At 33.8% G+C, this 25,300-nt stretch overlaps 2 protein-coding genes across 6 annotated transcripts in view; one reads left to right on the top strand and one right to left on the bottom strand.

Moving 5' to 3' along the window:
- Positions 1–25,300, top strand: part of LOC142341581 (uncharacterized) — a 316,826-nt gene that overhangs the window by 185,688 nt on the left and 105,838 nt on the right. The gene's annotated exons all lie outside the window — the stretch shown is intronic.
- The window catches only part of LOC142341576 (uncharacterized), a 62,994-nt gene that overhangs the window by 22,916 nt on the left and 14,778 nt on the right, over positions 1–25,300 (bottom strand). The window contains exons 1-3 of one of the 4 annotated variants that reach the window (XM_075392623.1): positions 13,071–13,707; positions 10,449–10,591; positions 2,574–2,732 (exon numbers count right to left, since the gene is read on the bottom strand). In XM_075392623.1, the coding sequence (XP_075248738.1) occupies positions 2,574–2,732; positions 10,449–10,591; positions 13,071–13,467 (699 nt within the window). In that variant the 5' untranslated portion in view covers positions 13,468–13,707. Of the gene's footprint in view, positions 1–2,573; positions 2,733–10,448; positions 10,592–13,070; positions 13,708–24,251; positions 25,037–25,300 lie in introns of those variants that run through there. The other 3 variants (XM_075392624.1, XM_075392625.1, XM_075392626.1) reach the window with 3 other exon arrangements.

Genomic DNA, 25,300 nt, shown 5'->3' with positions numbered 1-25,300 from the left:
TGTTGTATAAAAAAATCTCCTTTCTGTTAAAAATTAGTTGGAAAGAGAAGTTTTTACTGATATGTTCATTTTTTAATGTCTGCGACACTTTTTTCGCTCAACATCTCTTTTTGAAATTGCAGTTTATGCCTGTTTTTTTCCCTTTAGGTAGCCGTAATTTGCTGAATGGTCGCTTAACCTTGTAATGGAGGATTAATTGAGCAATGTTACTCATAGCAGTCAGTTCAGAGCGAATAGTCTTAAAGTTTATTTAAGACATTTTCAAAGATTTTTTAACTTTTTACTTTATGTTGCTCGTCAAATTGTGGCTTATTCTCATCATTGAGAAGCCCAATCCAACTCATTATGTTTCAAAAATTAAAATGCCTACTTATACTATGTCGTAACTGATGTTTTATTTGTTGGACAATATGTATTTTCATAAACCTTTTGTGAGTGCTGTATTTGTGTTTTTGTCTCTTCTTATAGAACAATCGCGTAATAACAAATCCAAATGTCTTTCAAACTTGGCCCAAATCAACTTAATTAATCATTCAGTCTTACTTCAGCTGAAATAGTATAATTTAAAACTGAAAGAATAATACACAATATTCCGGATATTAGCAAATGATTTTTTTGGCTTTAATAGTTTGTGTTAACACAATTTTTTTGGAATTTTTTGAGTTTTTCTGCATCTTTAGTTTGAATCTATGGCTTAGTTTCACCATAGACAGGCCGTATTGATTTCATAGTGAGTTTTAGTAAATTTATTGAGATTTTGTTTGTTATAAACCAATGTTTTTTTTAATACTTGAGAAATTATTTGGTTTACAAAATGTTGATCGATATTTGAATTTCGCATCATTATTTCTTCTTTTGTCGGTTTGTTGCCTGGTCTCATTAAAGAAAACTTCCATCTGCTGTATAGTTGGGAAAAATTAAAATTGTGTAGTTAAGTTTTTATTAGATTAAATTTTGACGTTGTTACTAGGTGCTTTTAGATTAAGGTATATATATTTTGCCGTGAAATTCTTTTTTTGCTTATTTTGTTGTTTGTGTTTTCTCTTAGTTTTTGTAGTTACAGATCTCATGAGTGGTGTAATGAGGTCTGGTAATGTAATTCAATTAGAAGTTAGGTTTTGTAACAATTTTTTTAATTTCAAACATCTATTTTTGTCATCTCTTCATTTGGTTGACAATTAAGACAAAAATGTAGATGAGCTCGGGTCGGAACATCATTTGTGAACATACATTGTTTTAAATTGAAATCAAAAAATTTAGCTTTCGTTTTTAATTATTTTATTTATCGGGGCAACAAAATTCTGCTTTTTTTGGATGCTGGTTTCGGGTTTTTGCCGTCTTGTTTGCAGCAAATTCTTCTGTGGATATCAACTAAAGCGCGGTTTTCGCTGCAAATTTAGTTAGCAGCAATTTCTACATCAGTTTGCATCAGTTTGATATGCATTTTGTAATTTTTTCTCTTCAAGATTTTGTGAAACTAATTGTGATCAATGCTAAATGGTTCTGCTGAGACCTACCTCAACTTAGCTGTGTCATAGTGTGGATAAATTTGTCAAATATAGCACAAAATAATAACACAAATGGTTTCTAGAATTTAACTGATGAGCTAAATTTGCAACTTTTTCAACTTAATTCTAATAAGAGTTAATTTTAAATAAACGATGTAACAGAGTTGTAGTTTCTGAAATAGTTTCTAATTTGTGGGATAATATCAATAATAATTTATTTAGGGTATTCAGGCATTGGGGATTTTAACATATCGGCATTGCTAACTTTGATAATGACTTAATTGCCCTACCACGCCATTTTTTTTATCCGTCTGCAGAAAAGCGAGGGACTCTTCAGAAATTGTTCGGAAAGTGGTCGACACTCAATAATTTTTGTGTCTCACTTTTTTATTTATCAAAATGGTGGTGGGGTGCGGTCTTGTCATTTTTTTTCAAAAGCAATTAAATCAGATTAATCACTATTTGAATTTATTCGGCTTTATCTGACCCAAGTTACTCGACCTTTGAAAACATGGTAAGGCTGTAGTACGGCCCCGTAAAAGTCTTAGAAGACAACCGTGCTAAAAGTAATGAAAAAAAAACACATTTAATGAGATAAGCGATATAATTTTAATTGTTCTTCGGAGGTCTGATTTTAGAAATTGGTAAATACAAAATTTGGCTTGCGATACCGTAAAAAACTTAGGCCCCGTAAAAAGTTTCTTAAATTTTCTACGGCACCGTATAAAACTTAAGTTTTCAAATTTTTTGTTTATGGTGGGCTACCTGTGTTCAAGCACAAGCTTGATTTCCTTAATTTGTTTTGATTTGTAAAATTTGCGGGTTTTATGTTTTACCCACGTGTGCAAACTAACAATTCATTGTAATCTGGAAATCTCTTGTGAATAAGTAGTAAACAACCTGGTTACCTACTGCCACCTGACCTTCAGTTGTAAGTTATATTGTATGCTAAAAAATCAGCATGTTAGCCAGGGAGAGAAAAGGGAGTTATATGGTTAGTGTGTGTGTGTGTGGGGGGGGGGGGGGGGGGGGTGGGGGTAATAACCATGGAATGGATTAACTAACCCTGTTAGCCTCCATCTGTCTCATCTTCTCCTCCCACTTGTCAGTCCTCTCCTGTATCTCCTCTCTGTCTCTCTCCACCTTGTCACTCAACAGGTCCATGAATGTCTCTCTCATCACTGCGTGTGCCCTCTTCAGGTTGTCCGCATTCCGAAGGTACTTCTGCAACAGTTTACCCTTTGGCTTACTCTCTTTTGCATTCCTGTTTTTATCACTGTTGTTGTGATCATCAGTACTATGGTTACGAATGTGATATTTCTGTTGCGTTTGTTCTTGTTGATGTTGTTGTTTGGTGAAATTTGATGACTTCTTAAAAGCCATGTTAACGTCAGATAAACAAGTAATTGAATCTATAGTTAATGGTTTTATAAACGATACACAGTAACTTTGAAGCAAAAAAGTAATTGCTATCTAACTGGGCAGTTCAACACATAATATCCACCGCTTTCCAAGTTTGAGAATTTTTCCAAGTTCGAAGCACTTTGAAGTGACCGAAATGCGATAATAAACAGTACGACTTATCATTCAAATATACGCATATGCAGATTAGGAAAGTTACTAAAATATAAACATGAAAAGCAAAAATACATCTCGAGCTCATCTATTTTTAAAATATACGGCGATTTTTTTCAACTATTTTTCACTAATCGCGTGTATGACAGTTTGATCAGGTTTTTAGCAGAAGTGCCACAAACACAAACAACTATCGAATCTGCATTAATATTGAATAGCCATAAATCGATCACACTCAAGCTGTAAAATGACAGTTAAAAAGCAAAGATAGGCAAAACCTAATTAAGACATTCATGATTCAAAGTAATCACAATTTTTAAGCAACTTGTTCGCTCCGAGGATACACACAATAGTTTTCCACAAAAAAATACCATTCGAAACCTATGAAAGTTTAATTTTATGAATTTTAACAACAAGACAATCGTGTATATTTTTATATATTTTCCAGGACAATATTTGAAGTTGGGACAATCTGATAAAGAAAGATGTATAACTATTATTTAAATATTAGCAAAAGTCCAGTCGAGTATCTGGAGGTAAAAGTGATTTTTTATAATTCAAATTCAGTCAAAAACGCAAAAGCCACCAGCATACATAATTGTTGAAATAAAAAGTCATAATAATTTACACGTTATAGCTTACACAAAACATAATAATTCATAGTCAGAACAATATAAATGTAAGCAATAACAACTATACGCTGAAAAATTTGATAGATGAAAGTGAGTAACATAATGATAAAAATGGCTTGAAATGTCTGGTTTTAGCAGGTGTATATGTACTAAGAAGGGAGATTACTATCTCGATCATAGTTGTGAGTTGCAGTCAGCCATTCATTCATTCATTTTTAATCTTTATAAGGTCACTTGTAAAGCAGTGTTTATTCTTACCTGATCAATACTGTATTTTGTAATATTGCTTATGTACTAAAATATGTATTTGTTACGCAGTATTTGTTCAACCAAATGACCAATTGAAAAAAACAGCAGGCCCTGAAGTTCTTATAAGTATTTTTAAGATGGTGCAAATAATATGTTTTTTACAGAAATTTTGTGGCGTGATTGTACTTTCGTCGAGCAATGTATGGAAAGAATCATTTTGATTATCTCAAAAAAACCTTTGTCACATTTTTCACAACAGCTTTTAATCTCCGTAATTGAACCCCACCCAGACTTCTATCTGGATATTCTGTAGATTTTCTGACCAAAAAGTTAATATTTTATGGCTGCAGTACACAAAACGATATGTTAAGCTGTTTTTGACGGTCAGCAGATATGATACCCTAGAATTTGCTTATTTCAAAATTCTGCACAATTAGCTCGCAAATAATTTTTGAAGAAATATCTTAAGCAGTTTCTCAAATATAATTAATTTGTGATTTTAACAATGACACATAGAAGATCATCTCAATTCAGATCCTGTTTGAAACTCTGAAGGTAACTCTTGTAGCGAAAAGTACTTTTGCTTCATGAGAGAATATTTTGAGGCTTCTTCTTAAAAAGTATATTGCCGCTTTCAAATATTACTTTTCTTAAATTTTTCTATAGAAAAAATTACAACTGAATCTATGCATCTCTCAAAACCACGATAATTTCTGAACAATAAGAAAATTTACCAACGAACTGTGCTCAATAATTTAATAGAAAAACAAGTTCTTGACTTGAAAATCAATGCCAAATTACAAATTGCTTGAACCTTCATAATTCAAATGAGAAACACGTTAATTACACAATGAAATTTGAGGGTAAATTGATAACATGAATTTTCCAAACATTATATAAAATGAATTCGATGAAACAGGTAGGATTAAGGATTTGTTTTTTGTTTATGCCCCCAACTTGATACAGCCAGTCAGTTTGAAATATCAATTCAATATTTGTTACTTATCTGATTTTTGTGTTTTAAAAGCAGTAAATTGTAGACATGAGCGGTAGTTTGAATGGATTTTTACTCTTGATTCTTTGAAAAAAGTTCTATCGTATAAACTTCTCAAAACCGAAGGCGTTCTGATCAGACCATGGTCCAGACTCAAATTCAGACCATTGCCCAGACCTTAATCAGACTATGATCAGACTAAAGTGCGCTCGAAGAGGTTATGAACAGACCCAGTTGCGCTTGTAGCCATTTATGACCAGACTGAAGCGCGCTCGAAACCAGTTCTGAAACCCAAACGAAACCCAGCTGTTGAGAGCAAGTTTTATTTAGTGTACCGTTTAGTGTTTTTATTTGACTCAATGAATGAGTTTAGACAGCTTCCCATAAAAACATCGTGGTCTCCAGTTGATCAAAATTTCCTCTGAAGGGGACCGGCCTTTGCAATGAGCTGGACTCCTTTTTGCTGATCAGAGCTATCGGATTTTAGATGAGTCTCTGACCAGAACGCTGCTCTATTTTTGCCTCTTGGCAGAGCCAACCTCTCTTCATAAAAACAAAAAAAAAATGAAAAAAATAAGGCGCTCGAAATGGTCCTTGATCAGACCCAATTGCGTTCAAAAACATTTCTGATCAGATCCACGTGCACTCGAGGAGGTTATGATCAGACCCAATTGCGCTCGAAATCGCCTCTGATCAGACCCAAGTGCGCTCGAATCCGCGTATGATCAGACTTTTCAGACCAAATCGACTTCTGATCAGACAATCTCCAGACCATCGTCCAGACTGTAGTGCGCTCGAACTTCCTTCCAGACCCTGTAATTTCGGTCTGGTAACACACGGGTATGCGCTCGACGGGGTCTGATCGTAAACCAATTTGAGTATGGACCTCAATCTGGGATGATATGACACGTACAAATGGGGAATGTAAATGTCTGGTAGAGAACAACAACAAAAAGTCAACTAAATAGTAACAGACTAGACTAATAAGAAATAGTTGCACTGACGCTTTTAAGCCATGGTGAAATTGGAACAGTTATTGTCTCCAAGGTGAAAAATCACGAAGGCCAAGCAAAGAAGAGAAACATTTATCAAGTCAGAAAGTTTGACAACATAGGAAAATTATTATACCTCTCGATTTCACAGAGCCCTTCAACAATTGTTTTTATTGCATTTATGGACCTAATTCGTCGAGCAGAAAAAAATGATTCAGACACATCATATTAACAAAAATGCATCTCAAATATTTTTCCTTGGGAAACTTGCGAAATTTGAATTAAAAGCGACACCACAAAGTTGTTATTTCGTCAACGGATTTAAAAATTGCAGGACTTAGAGATAGTGCCATGAGTCAAGGTATCTCGAGAGATATTAAAGCTAAAGAAATTAAAGCTTCTTAAATAACACTCCGACTTTGAACTTTTCACCAAAATAACCAAATTGTCAATTGGAAATACCATCTGAAGATATAAATAAGGCATTATTCGGATGTATTCAATTAGCCTTGTATGAGATCATATTTTTTTTCAGTTTTGCTTGTTTTGAGTCAATATTTGCGGAGCCATGAAACGCCTATAAGTAACCATAGTGCGCTGTATAGCTTAAATGAAATACAACAAGTGCTATTTAAAACTCGGATTGTTGTAACATCGTAAACCAGCGTTGATGATTGATATTTCAAGTCTTTTGTATTATGAGCAGATTCTTTAAGTGTCCGACTCAGACACAATTGGTCGATTGCAGTTCGCTTTGATACCAGAAACTTCATAAAATGCTCTGCTCTGTGAACATTTGCTTATTTATTTTGCTAATATATTTTTTTTAAGTCTGCTCATCTCATTTTTTTGCCTACAATTTTCTGAGAAAAAACTTTTCGACCAAAAATCAGAAAACTGGTGAATATTGATTAAGTAAAAATGTTTGATAGATTTTGAAAATTATTATTAAATCAACACTTGAAAAATATTATTATTATGAGTAAATCTAGTCATTAAGTCAGAGATTTGATTATGAAAACTCAAAAAAATTGGTTTTTGCTTGATATAATTTTTCAAAGTTTCTTATAATATAGCTTTTTTATTACGAAACTCATTTTTGGATAATGTTGCACCCTAAACAGCAATCATGACGTCTATGTCATCCATAGCTAGAAAATTTTTTATCAATTTATTGAAAATTGTTTATTATTGTTTGATGAAGTTGCAACTTTAACGGCAATCATGTCATCTATTTCATCGTTTGCTAGAAAAATTTTTAAGAATTTATTTGATTATCTCCAAAATCTGATAGTTGTTTGGTTGTATTATCGGTATTCTGAAAAGCCTGAATGTGTTTTTAATATAACCCATGCAACCTTTATGGTCCCAATCTATATAGATTTTTCGGGTCTTTCCCATTATAGTGCCCCAGTTTAGTAGCCATATATCCTATCCCATCATGATAATTGTGTCATAATGAGAGCTATAAATTTGAAGGGGGTGTATAATCGGAAAAACACAAATTTTGTCTTCAGTTCTCTCGATGGCTTCATCAAGATCAATTCTTGTAGTATCGAGATTTTTTTTAAAAAAAAAGGCGGATAAGATGATATGAAAAAGCAACATTTAAAAAATAATCAACTCTAGTGAGGTGAAACTAGCAATAGCAAAAGTCAATTCTTGTAACCAAATTATCAAAATTCAAATATAGTTACATCCATTTAACATTATATAAAATAAATTTTGATGAAGCAGCTAGGATTTAAACATTTTTTCTTGATTATGTCCCCAACCTTATAAGGCCAGTCAGTGTGAAACAACAATTCAATATTTGTTACTTATCTGATTTTTGAGCTTTGGTAGCTGTAAATTGTAGACATGAGCGGTAGTTCGAACGGATTTTTGCTCACGAAAATTTAAAAAATTGTCTATTGTTAAAACTCCTCTGCTTTAATATAAATATCGAAATACAAAAAACGCATTATAAAATTAACGCGCTCATTGTATGCAAACATCATTTCTCATATGCATTTGTTATTTTCAAAACTTTGCTAATTCATTATTTAATATAAATTTTTGTTGTATAATCTCATAAGCAAGTGAGGAATTTCAGAAAAACGTTACGACACGTACAATTTGGGAATGTAAATATCTGTTAGAAAACCACGACAAAAAAGTCAACTTGTTTAATAAAAAAAACAGACTAATAAGAAATAGTTGAACAAACTCAATCAGACACAATTTTTCTATTGCAGTTCGCGTTGATACCAGACATTTCAAAAATTGCTCTGCTCTGTAAACATTTGTCTAATTATTTTGCTAACAAATTTTTCCAATTCTGCTCAACTCAATTAAAAAGTTAATCCAGTCATTAAGTCAGGGAGTTTGATTAAGCACAAACACAAACGGATTGATTGTTGCGAAATATATTTTTTCGAAATATTTTATAATATTTTTTTTTATCACAAGACTTATTGTTTGATGAAGTTGCATCTTTAACAGCAATCATGTCATCTATTTCATCGTTTGCTAGAAAAATTTTTGAGAATTTATTTGATTATCTCCAAAATCTGATAGTTGTTTAGTTGTATTATCGGTATTCTGAAAGGCCTGAATGTATTTAAAATATAAGCCATGCAGCCTTTATGGTCCCAATCTATATAGATTTTTCAGGTTTTTTCCCATTATAGTGCCCCAGTTTATTCGTCATTTAACTTATGCTCCCGTCTTGGTAATTATGTCATAATGGGGCTATAAATTCGAAGTGTGGTATATAATGAGAAAAACACAAATTTTGTCTCAGTTCTCTCGACGGCTTCATCATGATCAATAGTTGTAGTACCAAGAATTTTTATAGAAACCAGGATCAGATGATATGATAAAGCAACCTTAAATTTGAAACTCTAGTGAGATGGAACTAGCGACAGCAAGAATTAATTTTTATTACCAAAATATCAATATTCAAATAGAGTTACATCCACTTAACGTAAGTAAATAATGTTACGCCGGTAATTAACTTTCATTATTTGAATAATTCTGTTAAGTTGATATATTCGTCCCAAGTTATATAAAATTTTTGTTTCATTTGAGACACTTAGTCGTCATTCAATTTTGTTGAAGTTTTAAGATACGACTTGATTTTTTATGAAGATTAAAGAGAACGCAAAACTAAAGTGTGGAATCATCAAGAAAAGTACACTTGGTAGGGCTTAGGGTATTAAGCGAAAGAGCAATTAGTCGAAGTTAATTTTATCTTCTGTTTTGAAGAATTTTAGGCGAAAACCAATTAAAACACTCAAGGACTGTACCTCAGTATCGCCTTGACGCTATGAAGTAATCAAGTGCCCCTTATAATTGTCTTAACGTGATAAAAACTTACAAAAACACAGAAAAAGGTGTTTTTTTTAATATTGTAAGTTTGCAGAATCTCAGTTTAATTTTATGCTACAGTTATGCCAAAAAGCGTCAAGGGGTTTTTGAAGCGCTGTCTATAAGTGTTTTAATTGGTTTTCGCTTAATTTCCACACAGTTTGCTGAAAGTTTTCGCCTAATCGTTACCATGATCAGCTTCGTCTAATTGAGGTTTCGCCTAACATCCCACGCCCCCTTCGGATGCTACGACTCTGCGCTCATTTAGAATTTTATTATTGGCTTTAAATGGATCTACTACATGAGAATTTGCCAACTCCATTTTACCCGATGCCAGTTTAACCAATGCCATTTTTTCCAATGTCATTTTACACAATGCTATCTTACCCACTGCGTTTCCATCTTTTCGTCCAATTATCTAATATCAAGTTTTGTTAGTTTCATATCAAATCCCATGGACCATTTAACTTTATAGACATTTAAAATCGAATTTCCGGTCGTTCTGGTAATATTAACAATAGGGTACAATAAAGTTGGCTTTGGGTAAAAATGACATTGGGTAAAATGGCTTTGAATAAAATGACGTTGGGTAAAATGGAATTGGGTAAATTGTTCTGACACCGAATGAATCGGTACTAGCTTAAAATGTGGCGAGAAGTTGTTTTTGTGTCAAGAAATCAAAGACACGACAGCATATAAATTTCAATCCAAATTTTCAAAGAACACTGATAGTGAATGAAATTTATTTTGCTTTTTTGAATCACATGCCAAGAGACTTCAAATGACGTATGAGGCGGAAACGCATTTTTACGGCAACCCGGAATAGCAAGAGGCAATCGTTTAAGGGAGAAATGATGCGGCATGTGGCATTTTTATTGCACTTTTGGCAATCCCAGATTCTCAAAAAGGCCAATTTAATAAAACACAATTCTGCTTTTATATGAACAGCACACAATATCTTTCTTCAATTTTGTATCGAATTCAAACTGTTTATAGCAACATTAGAAAAATTGTTCTCCAATAGTAGTCATATTTGAGAAATCTGAGTTAAAAAGTGCATCGCAAAAAGTGCACGGTAATTATTGCAGCTCTGTTTATTAAGTTTAACATTACCCCCCCCCCCACCCCCGCCGCGCCGAGTACTAGCCTCCCTGTTTTCCCTCTCTTGGGCAAGTTCTTCATCGTCTTTTCTCTTCCTCACTTTCTTCTTCAATTTCTCCACTGCTCTCACCACATCCACAGCACTCTTAGCCCTGCTAGTATTCCCAGCGCTATTCTGATTTCTATCCACTAGTACCACAAATGATGGGGTAGAGTGCATTCGAAACCCACTAACTAAGCGATTAAGATTATCAATTCTATCAAGTTTTTGTGTAATATCCAACTACAGTCAAATCATGAAACCGTACCATTATAGTTTTTAACTCTTTTTCTACAAAAATAAACACAGAAAATGAAAAAAACCCACCGAAAATAATAAAACTAAACTAAATGAGCAAAATAAGATTTGCTAAAGAGTTTAATCGTTTGGAAACTGAAAAACCCCGTTTAGAAATTGTTACCAAATTCCACAAGCCGAATTTGTGTTATCTTTTTTTTTAAAGTATTCAGATCCAAAACTAATTATTTAGTCAATTATGAGTTGATTCATAAGTTGCAGTCAATTAATTAGCTTGTTCCGTTGAAACTCGTGACCTTAAAACGGCAACATCATTTCAATTGAAAATTTATGAAAATGGTCTCAAGGACCAGTGATATATGGAATTTAGTGAAAAAACTTTCAGATGGTTTTGCTTGCAATTTCATCAATCATATGTGTGTTCAAATTTTGAGGTCGCACTAGAGAATTGATTTAAGTAGAAATTACAACAGAAAACTTTTATATAAAAATATATTATTTCAACCCAAGAATACAAAAAATTGGTATGAATGCCATGCCATAATTTGCATCATATATAATTACTGTTCTAGATTATATGTTCAGCAGAAATTTTTAGCATCATTTTGGTACAGTTTTTATTATTTGAAGAACAACAAAATAACAGAAAGAAGAAAAAGCTTGAGCCCTACCGTTTTCTTCGAAGAACTTATTGGTTGTTATTAAATTAACATAACTGATTTCTTTTTAGACAAACAATTCCCAAAACACAAGTGACAAACAAAATTGCTGCACTAATCAAACATTCATTGACTGGAAAGTGTTTAAGAAGGAAAAAACGTGAACTCAAGAAAAAGATTTATCAAAAGTCAAAATGTGTCGAGAGATTATCAGTCTCTCAAGTTGTTTTTTAATCAATTGCGCTTTTTTCGGCATTAAACAGTCCGGGGATTTCTGACGTTTTAATTATTATTAAATAAGAAAAATTCCTTCGTCTAATTTTTTTGAATCGTTTTTAAAAGAACTGATTTTTTAGTCACTATCTAGAAACATCAAACCAGGTTGTTTTTAAGAACATATATGTTTATGAAATGAATAATACAAGTGCTTGTGTTTCTATTTTAGTTGCAATTCATGTAAAAAATTCCCATTTTTGGAATCAATTTAGGATTGAAGAATAACAGAAAATTAGAATTTAAAGATGAAAAGAACAAAAAATGATTTAAAAAATGGTTTTTTTCCGATATTGTATTCTTAATTTTGTTATCCTCATTTTTGAAATCAAATACTGAAAAACATTTGAATCTTTGTTCAAAAATAAATGGGGTTAAATTAAAAGGCCAAAAACGTTAAAATTTTAAAACTAATTTTAATTTTTGCTGGAGACATTTTAGAAATATGAGAATATCGTTTTTTCTATAAAAAATATATGTGTAATTTATCCCATTATCTTCTAAAGCAATACAAAGGCTCATTTTTTGTTTTTTTTAAAGGTATTCAACAAATTTTTTGATGGATAATTAAATGAGATCTAAATAAAATTTGTTTGTTGTTGATCTTGCAAAAGTTATAAAAACGAAGAGAAATTCGGGGTGCTTTCAAAACCTATCTTATTCTTCTATTCCAACTCTCTAAAGCATTAAAATGTTCGATCATCTAGTTTTTTGGTCTTTTCTAATTTTGTAATTTCTATTTAGAGTAAAAATTCTGAGAGGGCGCCAATTGATTTGAGCTAATTGCTTTAATGATCAGATAGATGGCTTCATATCGCAGGACTTTTTATCGACATCAAAAAATGAAAGATTTTTAAGTTTGGATCTATTCTGTTTTGCCCCCCCCCCGAGCTTAGTGTGCTTCTTTTATGACCCCCAGGCGCACGTGTTATTTTCTTACAATGTAACGTGCTATATAACAACATATAATTTGTAACTGGGGTCCATAAAAAGCACTGGGGGCCGAAACAGAATAGATCCGGAAGATTATGGTCTTTTTTGGAAATATAGTGAGGAATAAATTATCCCCCCCCCCCCACCTGGTGTTTTGAGATAATTATAAAAATCCGTCTTATACGGTTCTTTCACAAAATTGTTTTTGTCTTTTATCAGCTAACTTACAGCTCATCCACAAACATTTTGGTTCTGATGTCAATAAGAAATGAGCAACTATGAGACAAATTTGTCTATGAAAAACCCATGACCTCATCAATAAGGGCTTTGAATAATTTCCTTTCGCAGCCATTAAAAAGACTCTTGTTTGACTTGAAAAAAAATTCCATACCCACGAAAACGAAAGCACACCTGCTCAATTTTACTAGAAGAGATGAGTCATGTATTTTCAGCTGTCGTTATTACTTTTCAAATTTTTGAGATATTCTTATATGTTGCACTCTACCACGCTTTCCGTCTTCATGATCAGATACATCAGAGTTCTCAGCTGAGAAGGGTTTTCTACCCAACAACATCCTTAGCCGAAGGGTTGGCGACTCATTTTGAGGCACAGGGTGGCCTTCGTCTTTCGATTTTGCCTCAAATCGAAGTTCTCGGGTTTTGGTCCCATCTTTTTCATCTTCAGATGGCTTAGGATTATTCGCATCCTGTTTTCGGCTTCGATTGAGCTCTGTTTTCTGGTTTGCTTCCCCAGGTTTGTCTGGTTTTTTGGGGTATGTGCTGTTTGTTTTCACGAATTCTTCTTCTGTTGATATTAATGGCACTTCTATTAGGCTTTTCTGCGATTCTGAGCTTCGGCTTAACAAGCTGTTCTGTAGTAAGCTTTGGTCGTTTTCTTTCATTATTGTCTGAACTTTTCTGTTGTTAAAAGTATTTATACTAAACGAATGAGCTTTAAAAAGCAATTTCTGTCGAATTATTTGTAAAATTTCAACTATATCGATAAATTTCAGACGATTAATGCTTTAATGCAGTATTACACAATTGATCAACCGTAGAATTTGTTTTGGTTTTTAAAATGTATAAAGATAAAGGCATTAATTCATTTATTTACGTGATTGTTTTCAAGCTTAATTGAAGAATTGAGTGATAGTTATCAATGGTTTAAGCCTTTTTGAAGCGTCTTCAACATTCACGTGCTGATAAACAACCGGTTTAATAAATATATTTTTTTATTAAACCACCACTGCTTTAGATAATATTAACGCATTAAACAATCGCGCCGCACAAAAATCAACATTAGAATTATAACATTATTACACAACGTATGACTTTATACGATGTTTATGAAAGATCGAAAAACTGGTCAAAATTGTAAAAAAAAGGAGAGAGCAATGATTTTTTTTAAAAAAAAAATGGCAGAAAGAACAAAAAACGATTCGCGATGCCAACCATAAAACAGTCTGCTAAATATTATTGCCCTTTTTAAGGCACAGTTGTAAAGCAAATCAATATTTCATGTCTTTCATCGGAAAAATTCCTGAATAAATAACGGTTTTATATCGTCTTCTCTTTTGCATCAAAGAATGAAAACAAAAATAATCTGGAGCTAGTAGCGATTTAAAAATGTGATTTAAGAGTACTTAGAATATGATGCTTTGCAGAATATTAATTTGAATCCTATATGTCTGAAACACATTCAAGCGCAATTTAAGCTAAAAAAAACTCAATTTGGGACTTTGCTGACACGCCGTACAGGTTTAATGTAAAGATTTACAGTGTCTGATTCTCTCATGACAAGTTAGCAAATACTTAATTAGAAAAAATTGATCGAAAATTGAACCAATCTTAGTTAGAACATTAAAAAAATCTCAAAAGCATTTCAATCAGGCATTTGATTAAATGACTTTGTGCCAATCCATATTTACGGATAAAAAGCCGTCATTTCATCGGATTGTCAAATAAATTATCAATAATGATTAAAATGATGAATGATGAGCGGGCCATTGAAAAAGCTGCCAGCCCCTGAAAACAAGCTTTTTTGCCGTTCTACTATTTCCATATGGTTCAACAGATACTGGAGTCCTCAGCAAATAGTCCGGACTTAAACCAAAAAGAAAAATTATGAGTAATATTGACCAATTTTTGCGGAAACCTGGACAAAAGTGTCGGAAAATTGGAGCAGAATTGACGCATATTTCGTGAGAAACTATGTAAAATTTCTATAAAAGGAAACACTGAATTTCCAAAACCACACTAGATATTTATATAATCGTAATATGGAAATGGTCGTGTTATTTTACTACAACGTATACAATATAACAACATAAATACTTATTAAAGTACAAAGAAAAGAAAAGTGATGATAATCATTCAAGCAATTTCGCTCTTTGTGTCAACCAAATGTCCTTCCAGAAAATTTCACAATGTATTATTACGTTTCTTGGCTCCCTCAAAAAATCATTCGAAAACTATTTTTTGTAGCATTTTTTTAAACTCATTTTAGACTCTGAGGAAAAACTCTTTTTTGGGCCAACTTACTGTTAAGTGTTTGTTTGGTGTAAAAATTATCTGAGCGCTTATGATAATAGAATTTTCCAATTGGCTGTTAATTTCCTGCTTCTGAAAAAACAGGTTTCAAAATTAATGGAATTTCTTTTTGTAGTAGAAGCAGCTCTGTAGTTCAGCATATTTGTTCCCAAGAATCGTCAATTTGCTGTTTAAAAAAACCTTGACAGAGCAGTTTAATTAAAGTTTGAGAAAAGAATGTTTTTTTTTCATTTTCTTAAGAACGCAATCTCGTAAAATATGTATGGGTAATTGGGTTTATTCGCTTAATAACGCATAACTAGAGAAAATAAAATAAAATGCTTTTAATTTTTATTTCAATAGAACTTCATACATTTTGCTTTAGGGTATCATATTTTAAGAAAAAGTAATCTCCGACAAACTTAATGTCATCCGGATTTGATGCCAAGTCAATTTCAGTATAGATTAAGTATTAAAACCAATCGCATATCATAACTGATTCGGAGCAGCGCTCATGTCATTTTTAACAATTGGCGGTCTAAATCCAAGTCTCCACCAAGACTTGGCAAGTCTGAATAGAAATCTTGGCTCAGATTTGGCAACTGTGAATTAAAGTTCTGGCCAAAAAATGCCAAATCTTAATCAAATTATTGGCTAAGATTTGGAAAAAATAATTCCAGTTCAAAATAGTGTCAAACATTTTCCAACATTATTCTGAATTGGATGCCCTATTTGTTGGCTTCAACTTAAAAAAAACACTGTTAATTCTCTGCCCAAACTAACAGAGGGTAGTTTGGGCTCTTACACCAGTTGAAAGTTTGGCAGCGCCTTTTTCCGAAAGATGGCGATTTTTATTTTTTTTACGAAATAGACTTTTTTGGGACTCAATCCGCATTCCAATTATACCTCATCACTGGCTCAAAATGTGGGTTATTTTGTGTGATTTGTCCACATGACAACATGAGAACCTTCACAGCATACTTTTTAAATTTTTTTCGTTAAGAATTCTATTGACCCAAAAATGCCAGACTTGTTATCAATGTGTGAAACAGGTCATAAATTCAGTCAGTTTTTATGAATTTTAGGCTCAAACAGCTGAAAACCGTCTTAAAAAAGCACAGAAACTTTTGACGCTCCCCATTGTGAAACATGGGAATATCTAGTATACCATGATATGATTTGGTATCAGTTAGCATCCGTATTGAGGGACCCCGGGATGTGAACATTAACCTCTAAATCTTGGCACTTGCCAAGTGTTGCGGCCGCTCAAGAATCTCAGTGGAACCGAAATATCAAAGCTTGGTTCTCAAGTTTTACAGCTTTTTTACGGCCTCGTTCTTCATTGAATTCGGTTGACTAATAATCTCGTCTACACGATTAGTCGTTCTGTCGTATTAAAGGACTGTAACCTATATTTTTGATTGAAAGTAAGAGTATTCTTGGTGATAAACTATGTTCAATTTCCTTCTGAAGTTTTTAAGGCTTCAGCCAAATGCTAGCATTGTAATTTTTTGTCAAGAGAGCTGAACTGGCTTAAAACTTGGGAGACGTTGAGATCTAGCAAAACTTAAAAAAGGATTAAAGTTTATGAAGAATCAATTTAAATTCTATTCTGGGAGCCAACTGCTGCTTGCAACAACTTCTGTTTGTTTTAGTTACAATTCGGTCAAAGCAATTATTCAGTTAAATATTATTTATAACATCATTGTTACTCGTTTTTGATTTGTTAATCGATTAAGTGATATAAGTCAATATTTACGTAGTAAAATCAAATAACTACAATATCTGCTTTTTTGACATAAGCAAGAGCGTACGTAACTCCTAATGCCTCAAATGTATAACATTCGACCATTAATAAACACTTAAAGGATCATAGAATTAACTACTTAGGAAAATAAATAATAAAAAAACTGTTACTTGGGCCGCCTTAGGAACATTGTGAGAATGATTTGATTATTGAATTAATAATGGAGTACAATGGTTTAGTATAAATTAATCAGTTTCGAGTTTTCAGTTTTCGTTAAATCGGGATTGTTCTGATGTTGCTATGGCTGAAAACTTTCGTGACTTTTCTTAACCACGTCGAATCAGTAACGGGCACAGATGATAAATAAAGCACATATGGCAAATAATCCACTGGGCATCAATGTTGATGACACCGCCGACCCCATTTGCAAGGTTGCAAATAGTATTCGGCTTCCGTATAGACGATTGTTTGCTAGGTAGAACCTTTGTAGCCAATACATAATTCTAAAGAAAATAACTGAGGCGAGAAAAAGATGGTTAGAAGAGATAATAAAGCAATTAATTCGAAATCGGCGTTTCTAACTGACGGAGCGGGTAAAGGCAAAAAATTGTTATACCCGAAAATTGCGACACAAGCGAAAAGCTTATGTTGCTATTTCTAGGTAGTACAATTTTTTTGCCATTACCCACTCCGTCAGTTAGAAAAACTGATTTTCAAATGATTTGCTTTGTTATCTCTTGTAACCATGTTTTTCTCCACTCAATTATTTTCTTGTGACGTGTTTAAGGTGATGTGTTTAAGGTTATCAAACTTACTACAAAGTTTGCTCAGCTCACTGGTTTTAACTGGCGTCAGGTTGAAATCTGGTACTGCTAGCACATCGATTGTAACTTCTAAGCTGTTCTGAGATCTGTATGGCTTGATTTGGACAGAAACTTGAGAACAGTCTATTTCTCTAGTTTTATGGTAGCCACTGATTGGAATTTTAGCAACTGTGTTCATGTCAATCTCCAATTCCGATGCTGCAGAAGTAAGCGGCCAGCTTTGACAACTTCCGTTGTCTAGATACACTAAGTATTAAGAGTTTTTGCACTATTGGAAAGTTCAACCGGAACAAGAGCTACTTGTCCTGTTCCATGTAAGTGAACGGATTTAATGGCCGATGACGGCTTCGCTCTCTGATTATTGTCTCCAAAGCTCTCATTGAGCAGAGTATGATGCTTTCGGCCACAATTGCCAGTTCGACAGACCTTTTTTTAATTGCAATGTTTAACATGATTACTGCCAAAGCAGTTGAAGCAAAATTTTAAGTTTTTGACATGTTCTCTCCGATCCAATGGAGACAGGAACTGGAAATGAGAACATTTGTAGAGATATTGACACGTCTCAAAACTGATGCAAACAACAGTTCTGGAGGGGTCTTGTTTATTACCGTCGGAAAATGAGCCACCCTGTTGACCATTGCCTGTCGTTCTCGTAGATGAGGGCAAGAGACTTTGAGTTTTCTGAATCCATGGTTTATGAGCACACTTTGATCTTCCATGGCTGGGTCGCGTTACCATTATTGGCGCTGGCAAATCTCTACAAACCTTTGCATAGATTGATAACAACTCAGAAAGCTCTTTAGGAGACGGCTGGAGTGAAAACTTTTTGAGGGCATTCTTGTTCCATTCTAGGCGGACTGGTGTTGGAAGTTTATTTGATGCTTGATTGAGATTTGTAGTAGAATGGATGTCATGATTGAATCCAAGTTGTTGAAATGAATCAAATAGGGTCAGGAGAAAAATTGGGTATAACTTTCAGGGACAGTCAGAATAGGTGGTTTGAACTGCGAGAGTTTATCAAGAAGGCATTTAATATCCGGTTTGAGTTTCCGAAGTGTTCTTTAAGACGATTCAACGCCAGGACATACAGACTGCTGTTGCAGCCGTATCCATCTGTTAAAGACTTTGCCTCTCCAGAAATGCTGAACCACTTCATCCAGTCAAGCCGATTGCCATCAGATTTTGTTGCCGGCAACTTAGGCACAGATTCTTGTAAACATGTGGGCATAGAGATGGGACACTTTTGTACGAAGAGGTATTGATAACAAACTACTCATTGCAACCAATTCAAAGACTTTGAAAAACTGAACAAAACCAATTAAATTGACCAAATCCACTTTCCCAAGAAACGTCTGATGTCGTGACGCCTGAGTGAGGTATGTACTGTTGGTGATGAGGTGAAGGGGCGTGGTTGAGTGGCGAGGAAAGTGAGGCGGGGTGAGGTCTGTTCGTAATTTGGATAGAGAGGAGGGACAGTTATGTTTAGAAAACTATTCGAAATTTTCCCCCGCCACTAACATTACGTTCAATTCCAATTCACAATGCATTAGTAACCAATTCATTATTAAAATACAACTTTTGAAAACATCCATTAACGTTATGATTAAGGAGTCAATGTTGGAAAACAGATGTCAAAAGTTCAAGTCATGAAGAAACTTGCTTCAGCTGCAAAAACTCTCTAGAATAAAAATACTCTTCTTCGAGTAACAAATAACTAAAGAATTCGTACTAATTTCGTTTGAGAGCAATTTACAGGGAGTATCTGTAAAATGAGTAGGCAGAGAATGTTCCAACGCACTTTAATTTTTAAAACAAAGTTAAAAGCTGCCTACTCTCACATTGATCACATGTCCTGAGTAACAAAAAAATTAAAATGACTACTCTTTTCACTTTGATTTTCACTTAGGACAAAACTAGCAGCTTGACTCTTTGTCAACAAATTATCGATAAACTTCGGAAATCATAAATTGCTATTTTTGACTTCCAAGTCTCTGCTAGATGAAAAAGTTTAATTCCTAGTGCCTCTTTCAACTTCATTTTATGCCGATTGTTGCGCAAAACGATGTAATTGAACGAAGCTTTTCATTGAAACTAATGATTGTAAAACGAACTAGAATTTTTTTCACAGTTTTCAAAACTTTTTGTTTAATTTTTACCAGGCCATGGAAAACCAACTCGGTTTTGAATTTTTTTAAAATGGATATTTCAAGTTGCTATGTTTTTCAATGTATAAAATTAGGTCCTCTATTACATACGTTGTTTTTGACCTAACGATATTAAATGCAAGCCGTCATATTCACGTATAATTCAAATAGGGCATGGAGACAAAACTCGCCTCACAAAAGGTTGTTTCGAATTACCAAATTAAGATATTGCGAAATGAAAATGAGAATTTTAGAATTAGTCTAATTGTCTAAACCGAAGAATTGGACAAAGGCAAAATTTTCTGTAACTCAGACACTACTTTTTCCAAGAAAATTTTTTTGTTCACTTGGTGAATAGATGGATTGCGTTTGCAGTGATAGGTAATGCATGTTGTGAATTTTACAGTTTTTGAGTTACGACAGTTTTTGAGTTCGCTCATTTTCATGTTTTTGCCGTGATACGTTTTATTCGCTTACTAATGAAACATATAAATCAATTTTCACATCAATAGCTTTCTTAAATGTTTTCTGCAGTTTTCGAGTTTTGGTGATACAAACTGTTCTGTTTTTTTTTGCTGTTATACAGTATCATAATTGAAACATTCCATCAACCTCTAAGCACATTTTTTGAAGCTCAATATTAAATACAATGATTTCAATCAAATTTAAACTATTTGGCTTGCAAAAAAATTAGTGTTTTTTTTTAGTTTTGCTTGTCTATTGTTTATTGTGGTTTTATCGTCTTTTGATTCACCAATAACATACCTAATCTTATAGTTCCAACTAATTACGCAAAATCGAGGCATTATAAAGATTCAGTTTACGTAAAACAGTTTAAATTATTTTTACACTGTTTTTTATCAGGAGAAATTAGGCCCCTTGTCTTACGTTTGCTATTGTTTTTTCAATTAGTCATAGTATCAACAGGTGACACTAGCCTGATGTGCATTGTACTGATTGTCAGTTCGATGTCGCAGGGATTTCTTTATGATGGTCCTTTTCCAATGTCTTTGTCGCCACTGAATTTCGATGACAAAACTGAAGTTCTGTTTCCTTAATTCTTGTTGCATTATTCTCATAATAGCAATAGCGGCCAAGATGATTTTCAGATCCAGGACTTAATTGTGTTCTGTAGTTCGGACTGTACTTCAGGAACCGTACTACTATGTTTCTTTTGGTCAGACAAATTATTGCTTCAATGTTTTGGGTGAGCTCCTCGACTTCTCTAGGTTAATTTGACTCTGTTTTCAATCTAACCAGCTTATAAGTGTAGTCACACAGCAAAACAATTGTTAATAAACAGAGTCAATATAGAAAAAGTGAGGTCAGAAATGAAACGGGATAAACCTATAAAGCTTAATTTTAGACGATTGTCAGCCTTGGCAATAAAATCTAATGCCGACAGTATTCGTATTAGAACAATCATGTTTTCATTTGAAAACAAGATTCAGACCATTTACTGAAACACAGTTCAACCGAAGCAACAGCGTAACTTTTGTTATTATTGTACATAAGAGTAACTATTTTATTTCAATTTTTTTCTTTTCCTTCTCCAGTCGCAATCAGTGTTATTGGAATAAATCATGACTAATTAAGTGCAAACTTTTGGTTAATTTTTTTTCAGGATTGAAGCAATTTTTTGCCAATCTTTTTCTGAGCGTTGTTCTATGTTTACATGGAAATGGAAAGATAAAAATATATTTTGTGTTTATTTAATAACTTTTCCTGGTCATAGAGTTGTAAAAGAAGTTAGTTTTTTTTCAATTATATCTGAAGGTGAAAAACTGTTTGCAGTTTTATAATGTACTTAGAAAGTTTTAATCGTTAACGGTTTGAAATATTTACTTTTCATTCAGATTCTGTTAGCTTTCTTCTAACAATTAGAATAATAATTTACGAATCCTTTCGTTTTGGGCATTTGTGTCACTTGCGGAAGCCTAACAAAAATAACTTTCCATGGGTTGTTGTGAATGTAGATTGCATAAACATTTTCAAAAATTAGTATCTGATTTGTCAAAATAATGCTCATTGTTCGTAAAAAATATGATATGGTAGTTCTCCTAAAACGTTTTCCGTGCAACTATCATATAATTATTTTAAGATTAAAGTGATGGTTTTTGATTCACTCGTAGCTATAAAAAGGTCTATATGTTTATGTTTTGGAGCCCCGGTCCTTGGTCGCAGTGGGTTTCAGCGCTGTACCATTGCTTTTCGATTTTAACCAGAACTGAACCAGACAAATAGAAGTATAAAATCTTTTGTCAGTCTGCACATAGTCGTTTAAGAAACATCCAAGTCTGTATTTCTTCTTAGCAGCCTCATTTACATTATTGGTCAACACTGCACAAAATGCTTCACATCAGACTGTACATACAAAGAACTGAATACTGACAGACTGCAAACAGCAAATTTTGAAAATTTCGAATAACTCGATCTCATGCATGAGTATTTTAAAATGGCGATACCATCACGAGCTATTCTAGCTCTAACTATACCATATATTGGTGCATTCACATTTTTTAGGTGGAGGTTGGCGGAGGTCGGTGGAGGTCGATGGCAAAGGTCGGTGGAGGTCGGCGAAGGTAGGTGGAGTCAGAATTAGTTGTGGTGTAGTAATAGAAGTATATAAGTAGTACAAGCTTTGGGCTTTCGCCCGTGGGGTGTCAATCTGAGTTAATCAGTCTATTTCAGTTTATCTTTTTCCAGTGTCTGAATAGTAGCTTCAATTGTCTTCAAATGTTGTGGAGTTCAGATTTGATTAAAACTTGTTTTATTGATTTTCTGCCTGTTGAACTTTGTTGACAGTATGATTGAATTCTTCTTGTTTGTATTGTGATCATTGAAAACATACAGGTGATTTTCGGATTTCATCCATCGATCATTGAGTGCGAGGACACAGAATTAGCTCTTGATGTTATTCATCCGGATACTGGCATGCCATGGCATAGTCACGTTGAGAAAGGTCGTAGAACTTGACGATGAACGGGGCGAGGTGATTGTTAACATGCGAAAGAGACGGGCGCCGAGTCAGACTGTGGTGGTGGCTGAGCACAAGGAGAGAAGGTACGAGTGCGCGTACTGTGACTACTTGTGACGTGCGCAGTGCCTCGTTGCGAGCCAAGTATCACGGATTCATCAGCAGATTATTCAACCGCCTAATTGCGACCTCTGCGAGTTCCGAACCATATACAGATCAAATCTCAATGTTTTAAAATTCACTCGAACGAATTTCACCTTGGGTGATCCAATCCACAATGCACGTATTGTATGTCGGCGTTATTCACAGTAATTAATTTTACACGTGCGGCCTCTTCCGAGTCAATTGTGAACATTCCTCACCGATGCCGGTCCGGTGGACGGGTCTGAGAAGTGAAAGGAAAAGTCTGCAGGGATTACGAGTGAACTTACTGCGTGTATTCAAACTACCTACGATCAACTCTCCTACGATCAAACTGTACATCTAAATGCACAAACTGTACCAAACTCAAACTGTCCCAATTTCAAATTCTACCAATTTGTGCTCTACCAAATTTTTATTTCCATATCATTATTAATCCAAAAAACATTGTTTTGCTTCATGAGCATGCTTTTTGAGGCATTAATTTGAGGCATTAAATAGCGGAGTATAAGTAGCGCGTAGTATAAATGGCATCTGTAGCGTGGTTGCTGAACAAACAAAAGCGATAAAAGCGCGGGTAATTATGCTGTAGTTGATGCTGCTAAGAAGCAAATATGGCGGGAATTGAGGTTGTTCAAAGAGCAGACATTATGTAATAATAAATGCCCAGATGACACACAGTCGTAAGTACTAAGTCGCAGATCAAAATCAGAAAGTGCAAATTCATCCTCGCGTGAGTCATTTCGTATAACTCTGAAGAACGCTCTGTAATTTTCAAAAAGCGACATGATCATAATAATTTTCATTAAGTTTTGCAGTATGATTTTTTTTGTGATTCAGTAATGAATTTGCCTTAGTGATAAGTACGAGGGCTACGAGTGAATCAAAACAATCACTTTAATCTTAAAATAATTATATGATAATTGCACAGAAAACGTTTGAGGAAAACTAGCAATGAAGATTGGTTCATTTTCTTCTGCAGTTTTTACTGTTCGATTTCTGGTTTACCAAGAACAAATTTAATAAATTTTGACCTTTAATATTTGTCTTGATATATTGGGATTAATCCAGCTAATGAAAAACGAAAGGCCCATTTAACCGTAGTCTGATCAGAATAGGTAACTTTTGAAATGCATATTTGCTGTATGTATATGTTATCCAATGCAAGGAAAACAATTTTTCACTCTTCATGTTGCATTCCATTATTACTCTGAAAAAGATTCGCTGCGAAAAAAAAGTCATCTTCTAACAACTTGTCTTACGTACTTTTTCAACCATTCCTCGGCTCAAAATTGCCCAAATTGATATTTCATTATCTCATTACCTGTCTCTTTTCAGCTTCAGCAGCTTGGTCCAAATACACTTTTCTGTGCTTTGTCTTCTTCTGCAGTTTCGAAACTATTCTAATTACAGTCACAGCGCTTTTGAACTTGTCACGTGCATGCGACCTGTCCAGTGACGTCACACTCGTGGTGGCATCGGGTTTCACTCTTGGACTGCTACCGATTGAACCCGAACTCATAATTTCGTTTGCTACTTGATCGAGTTATTGAAAAAACGGCGACTAGAATGCAGGAATAGAAAAAACAATGGTAACCAAAAGGTATTCTGTCAGCAAAGCTGTCAAGATTCGCAGCACTAGTACCAAGAAAATAATAAAATAAACAACATATGAAAAATAAACAACCAGAACAAGAGCTCACTTGAATTAAGAACGTTCTATGAACAAGACATTTTAACGATGTTTGAGTATTTTCGAGCGGTCGTTTTGCGTGACGAATTTACAGACCGTCTAAATATGTAATTCTATCATGTAACAAATAAAAATAGAGGTTGCAGTACTTTTGCCGCATATTGTAATAAAGTTCAGACATTTAAGAAGTATAATAATAATTGAGAAGTAAAAAAGAAACTCGATGAAAAAAATTCTCGAACTCAGAATTTTGTCTCAGAATTGTATGTGAACAACGGTAGTAGAAAAATGCGACGGAATAAAGAATTTAGAAATTATCAATTTTTTAGTGTTTATCGATTAAACTTCATTCAATTCGCGAAAGATTCAAATCTTCACCTGTTTTTATGATAAAAATTTAAAATCTGCAGAACATAGTTGCAACTTTAACAACTCCTCAATGTAAATATCTTAATCGGAAAGGGGGAATTTCAAATACGCTTGGTAAGATGGTATAAAGTAAATAATTCACAACTTTTCAGCAAATATCCAGCGAGAACGCGTCCTTTGTTCAGGTTATAATTTATTTATTGTTTTCTCATCGCGTTTGGGAATCTCGGGAAAAGGAAAAACAAAACAAACAGCCACAATTTAATTCATTTGACATGAAATTTGACGTTTTTATTGCGCAAAAATTATAG

Source organism: Convolutriloba macropyga, chromosome 6, assembly GCF_964194025.1.
Source record: "Convolutriloba macropyga chromosome 6, txConMacr16.3, whole genome shotgun sequence".
Taxonomy (NCBI): domain Eukaryota; kingdom Metazoa; phylum Xenacoelomorpha; order Acoela; family Convolutidae; genus Convolutriloba; species Convolutriloba macropyga.
Note: the sequence above shows the minus strand (reverse complement) of the source record. Positions and strands in the feature narration are given on the sequence as shown.